The 6,049-nt window shown below is 30.7% G+C and overlaps 1 protein-coding gene across 1 annotated transcript; it reads left to right on the top strand.

Annotated features, from left to right (window-relative positions):
• Positions 1 to 2,006: 2,006 nt before the first annotated feature.
• LOC113362944 (monoacylglycerol lipase ABHD12-like) lies at positions 2,007 to 5,733 on the top strand. The gene is made up of 3 exons (XM_026605441.1): positions 2,007 to 2,087; positions 4,345 to 4,582; positions 5,543 to 5,733. Exons 1-3 carry the CDS (start codon positions 2,007 to 2,009, stop codon positions 5,731 to 5,733), a joined length of 510 nt encoding a protein of 169 aa, XP_026461226.1.
• Positions 5,734 to 6,049: the final 316 nt, after the last annotated feature.

Raw genomic sequence — 6,049 nt, 5'->3', positions numbered from 1 at the left:
TATTCGATATTTGTCGGATAAATTATATATAATCATTTCAAGATTATATATATATATATATATATATATATATATATATATGCATTTATTTATTACTATTGCTAATAAGCGCTTCGATAAATGGTTATTGTTACGCAGTTCATTCATAACGCGACTCTTTCTTATGTAAACATATTAAATACAAACAATGCTCTCATATTCTACTAGTAAGTTTCTTGCAACGTTTTGGTTATATGACAACAATTATCCTTCATATTATATACAAAGAAAATTTTTGATGATTACATTAATTTCAGAAGTATAAAAGCATTGTTACTACTGACACGAATACGAATTGAATTATATACTCATTATACAAAACCTACGGCATTGAAAATTCTTTATTGAATGATAATAGAACACCACAACGAGTTCACTGTTAAACGACCTTTGACTACTTTTATTTTCACCTTCTAGTTTAGTCCGTATACTTCTTATTACGATTAGTATTAATAGAATTTGTAAAATAATTCTACAGAATAAGGTGTGTATCGTAGCAAATGTGCAAACATTACACACCAGTGTGTAAGAAGTGGAGAAGTTAGCAAATAATACATCGAACAACGCCGACTACATGTTCCGAATAATCAACATCCGCGTCTCTTCATGAATATTAGAAAGTTTTCTTTTAGCTTTAATGAAAATTATTTGATGCATTCTAATGATATTCGATTATTTGTAGTAAATATGTATTTCTATGTTATACGTAAATGAATAGGGTTTTTATCTAATTGATTTCATTATTTTTTTAAAATTTTATTCTTTTATAAAATGTATAATATTTTTTTTTATTTTTCTTTTTTTTTTTATTTTAATTTTTATCTTTTTATAAAACGTTGTAATCAGATCGTTTTAGATATTATCCTATTGTTTTTTTAAGGTTAAAATGAGCCTATTATAGCGTCTTTATTGTTATCCAGTTTGACTGTAAATAAAACATTTCTATACAATATATTGTTATTTTAGAAAAAACTATTCACTGAATTTAGAGCTTCATATTCTAATGATAAGTTACTCCATAATAAGATACAAGAATTCGTATTAAATACCCAAAAATAAGTATTTGTCATATGCATATTGAATTACCAGTTTAACCAGAGATTTCAAATATATGTTAATATACTTATTGAATTTTTGATTCTATATATATATGAGAATTTTTATAACGAACAGACTTCTCTATCACTTATATACTTTATTTATGATATCGAACATTATTTAGAGATTCAAAAATTTGAATTCATTTTCCACATGACTTGTCTAATAAGGAGAACCCGCGCGTTGCTCGTCTCGGATTTTGATGAAACTTGGCACAATGGTAGATTTGATGCCTAAATTGACCGTGGTAAAATATTAGAAACCTATGAAAAGCGGTTTAGTTATAAAAATTAATTAAAGTTTGCATTTTAGCAGCGCAGCTTGCAATGCTGTTCCTTTTCAATAGCAGATTGGCCGAGTGGCTAACGTCGTGGAATTCTAATTTTTGCTCCGGGGTTCAATTTCCAATTCAGATATACTTTTTTATTATTTTTGTTTGATATTTATAATTTCACGTGTAAATAATATTAACATTTATTTGAGTTTTCGATTAATTTGTCGTTATCACCACATTTTTAACAAGTATCAGGTATGTTTAGGTTGAACAAAAAAGCCATCGTCTAACACTATCTATTAAATAAAATTGCAGTGACCGCACTCTGAGCCGACTCCGGTCTCAGTATTTCGAAGCCGCTCTCCGTACCGGCAGGCACCCTGTCGTGCTCTACTTGCATGGCAATGGTGGCACACGCAGTACCAGTACTCGCATCCCGCTGTACAGGCTGCTGTCCGAATCGCCCGAATTGGATCGACATGTGATTGCTGTAGATTATCGCGGATACGGAGATTCTACGGACCCTCCAAATGGGCCGTCTGAACGGGGGGTAGTACGCGATGCATTGGCCACCTATGCATGGCTTGCGGCTCGGATGCCGCCGAACGCCGAGTTGATTATCTGGGGACACTCGTTGGGCACGGGTATCTCGCTACAGATGCTTAGGAAGATTCAGGTAACTTGCCAACAGTATCAATGAATTTTTATATGAAATTTATAAAATTCTTTCAACTGTAAATCAATTATTTGCCGAAACTTGCAGCTCTGTCTATACTATATGTTCATATGAAACAATGGGTAATATGGAAAGTTAGAACTTTATCTCAAGTTCGTAAATTCACATTTTACTTTTGTAGTTCTCATTACTAAATAATAATATTATTATTAATTATTAGTAAATAACTTTGCAGTCCAAAATTCTATTATAATTCAAATTAGTCGTATATTCTGCAAACAGAGTACGCTGATTTAAGTATTAGAATTATTTCTCCCAAAAGATTGCCTATTTTGTTATTTTTTATTTTTGTTTCATTTTTTACAAATTAATGTTCAGTTCATTTTATGCTAGCTAACTAACATATCAATTAAATCGTGTTTTCAAGAATGTTCAATAAAATTTAAAATTTTGTAGTTACTCTAGGATATACATATAATCATTTTCTGAGAATATAGTTTTAACATATAAATAAATTTCTTTCTGTCAAATCTTAAACAATGAAGCAATGTCATTCTTCAAGGGAAACAGGTGACGAATAAAAAAAAAATTGCATAGTAATTGATGATTCCTGCTATATATTATTAATTTTTTTTGCACGAAAAATAAAGATCGTAAAAATTTTTTTTGGTTACAAAACCATATTATCCAAAATGCAAAAAAATATCGATGTAGTAGACAGGGGTCAATTTATGTACCATATGCACAACGATAATTTTTTTATATTTGTTTATGCTGGTAAAATGGTCATTTTTGCGTGATGTTAAAATCAAGGCCGATTCCACAAACAAAAACAGGGAAATATTTAATATTAAAAAACCCAAAAATATTCCAAAACCAATTTTATTCTTTTGTCGTGTTTTTATTATCCGGTTATTACATATGTGTATTTATATGTTCTTCAAATAAATTATGCATAATTAAGATTCATGTATGTTTTTTATTCTGGCGTCACGTCATTTAGAATAATTAATTTATGCGGGATCGACAGACAACCGATGAGCCCGGAAATATCGCATTGTAGATCATTTGTATGTAATTTTTATGAAAACATGAGCAAACTATATGCATGCATATACTGTATTATATATATATATATATATATATATATATATATATATATATATTGTATTTAATTGTGACAAACTATTTTTTTTTTACCGGCATTCAAGTAAAAAATAATATGCATTTTTATTGTTTTTATAATCTTTCTCTGTGATTATATCATCAAATTTTAATAGTTGTTTTGTGAGTAACACGAATTACGACTTTTCCTTTCAACTATAATGATACGCTATTACGCTTATATTTTACTAACGATTATACAAAAATCATTTAATGTATCGAAGCGTGTCTATATATAGGACAAACAATTAAAATAAATATAGCTCTAGGTTGTATTCTTATACAATTTTTTGTGAGTCTAAATAAAACTTGAAATTTTTGTTAAATTTAAAAATGTTTCGGTATAATTATCATTTACAGAATAGAGCGAAAACTTTCTATATCCATTCAATTGTGCAAATAAAATTTATGCGTTCATAAAGTTAGCATATTATTATTTTGAAATAAAAGAATCGCTATTTAATCATCCGTTTGTTACTATCATTTTAAATAAAAGAATTTAATTTTGTAATTAGACGTCGAACCATTGTAGACATATAGTATTTGCTGAGGTAATTTCTTATATGTTCCCAACTGGTTGATTCATCTCGACACGAATACAACTACTGTAAAAGATATAATAACAAAAGCAGCAGATAAATATAGAGACAGTCACCCAAATGCACTAGCAAACTCCTTGCTGACAGAAAATTATCGTCGTAGATTGAAGAGAAAATCGCCACTTGACTTAAGTCATCAATTTCCCTGATGAAGATTGTTATTATTTATAAGAAAATATTTATTAGTTATTATTTATAAGAAAATATTTAAGTTTATATTATTATTATTAATATATTATTAATATTATTCATAACGAATGGAAAAACATCTATTATGTCATTATTAGTCATTATGAAATACAATGTCCCTTTTATGGCTGACAATTGCAAATTAACAAATTTGCTTAATGTCCTTAACTGGACAGTTGTAAATAGAGTATTGAATAAAAAAAGGAAATTTGCTAGTAAAATATAGTTCCAGCTGCTTTTTTTCGAAACACTTTTGTTTAAAATAATATTGATTATTGTCATTTCAATTTTGTTTTCATCTACAGAGACATCCGTTAGTCGACCTGGTCAAAGGCGTAGTGTTAGAAGCGCCATTCAACAACATGCCAGACGCCGTGCGCGAATACCCTCTGACGATGCCCTTCCGCCGTCTGCCCTGGTTCGAGGCGACCATCATGCGTCCGCTGGCCAATCGCTTCCCTTTCAACTCGGACGAGCACATCAAATACGTGCGGCAGCCTATACTTATTCTGCACGCGCCCGATGACCGACACGTGCCAATTTGTAAGAATCATCATATTTTTTGATTGTTAATTAATTTGCTCACGGAATGCCAAAAGATGCGACATTTATAAGAAACAGTTTTCACTGAACTGAGACTAACGTATCAAATGAGGTTTACCATAATAAAGTATAATAACAGAACTTGTCACAATTTTCGAGAAGGATAAAATCATAGACATGGACAAGACAGAGATTGGATACCAATATTATGGACTTAAAAATTAAACGAACGTAACTAATTTTCGTCAATAACAACATAAATTGGCATGTATAAAATTTGAGGAAATCGTACATTTTTGTAGACTTACAAAATTTACAACATAAGTTTTTTTATTATTTTTGAACAGCAAGCAGAACCTAATAGTCCTATAAGCTGTTGCGCTGATTTTGACTTAATACTAGTCTGTTTGACAGATGGCAACCCAAACAGTTGTCACATCTCTGTATGATATATTATTATTACAATTTCTGTAATAGGGCGAGTATTTTTAATGGTGCAGCAATGCTGGTGAGGGCTATTTCCACTTGGAAACAAATTGCTATCTATATTTCCAAGTGAAAATCGTTGTCACTGCTGCCTGCTAACAGGCTGCTCGAAATGGGTATCGAACCCGGGACCTCTGAAACAAGCACCGCTCTTAACCGCTTACCTACGGGCGAGCCCTACAACATAAGTAAAATTCATATTTTAAGTTGATTTTTGAAAAATTTGAAATTGCTTGACTTTTGAAAAATTTGAAACTCTTGCTTTTTGAAAATCCTGCTTCTATCTATTTTAATGTGCCATTTATGTGAGTTATTGTAATCAAATTGCTAATTGTTCTTGAATACCTGTTACCTAAGGTTATTAAAGGTTTTTATTGTATCACTTGTCGGTGCACATATTGGCACCTAATCAATACAAAACTTAATGCTTGATTTGACTCATAATATATGAAGTATATTATTATCCAATCTTAGGTTTGGGCGAACGTTTACGGGATGCTGCCACTTCATCGACCTTGACTAAGCAAAGAGTGGTCAAGTTCCTAAACGTGGGTAATGGGTACGGACACGTGGACATCGTTCGGTATCCAGGTCTAGTAAGGGCGCTCACGGACTTTGAGGACGAATATCGAGACTACAGTCGTCACGCCCAGATTAATCTGTGATTAGTGTGTGGAGCACAATCTACACATTCCAGAGTTTTCATGCTCTAAATTTCTTAGTTAATTATTTGTATACTCTAGAATAATTTTATTTTTGTTTATTTTAAATTACTCATTTTTTCTTGTCGTTGGTAATATAAAGTGTTTCTTTTAGATTAATGTCTGTTTTTGAATAATTGTTTTAAAATTATTCGTAATAATGTTGCATAGATGTTAGGACATTTTTGATGTTGTTCAACCTTGGACAGCTTTGGACATTGATAATTTCTGATAAAATATTAATGACTGTGGTGATCAAACGAAATCAAGCATTTAATAC

Source organism: Ctenocephalides felis, unplaced genomic scaffold (assembly GCF_003426905.1).
Source record: "Ctenocephalides felis isolate EL2017-DRISC unplaced genomic scaffold, ASM342690v1 CF-g0.4_SCAFFOLD_00248, whole genome shotgun sequence".
NCBI classification, from domain to species: Eukaryota; Metazoa; Arthropoda; class Insecta; order Siphonaptera; family Pulicidae; genus Ctenocephalides; species Ctenocephalides felis.
The sequence above is the reverse complement of the archived record's forward strand: the minus strand, read 5'-3'. Positions and strand labels throughout refer to the sequence as shown.

Bases quoted from the DNA above. Each gene is read 5' to 3' on its own strand.
- LOC113362944 (XM_026605441.1), top strand. From the start codon at position 2,007: ATGCCGCCGAACGCCGAGTTGATTATCTGGGGACACTCGTTGGGCACG. The intron at 2,088-4,344 runs GTAACTTGCCAA...TTTCATCTACAG, and splicing joins AGATGCTTAGGAAGATTCAG to AGACATCCGTTAGTCGACCT. The intron at 4,583-5,542 runs GTAAGAATCATC...ATCCAATCTTAG, and splicing joins TGACCGACACGTGCCAATTT to GTTTGGGCGAACGTTTACGG.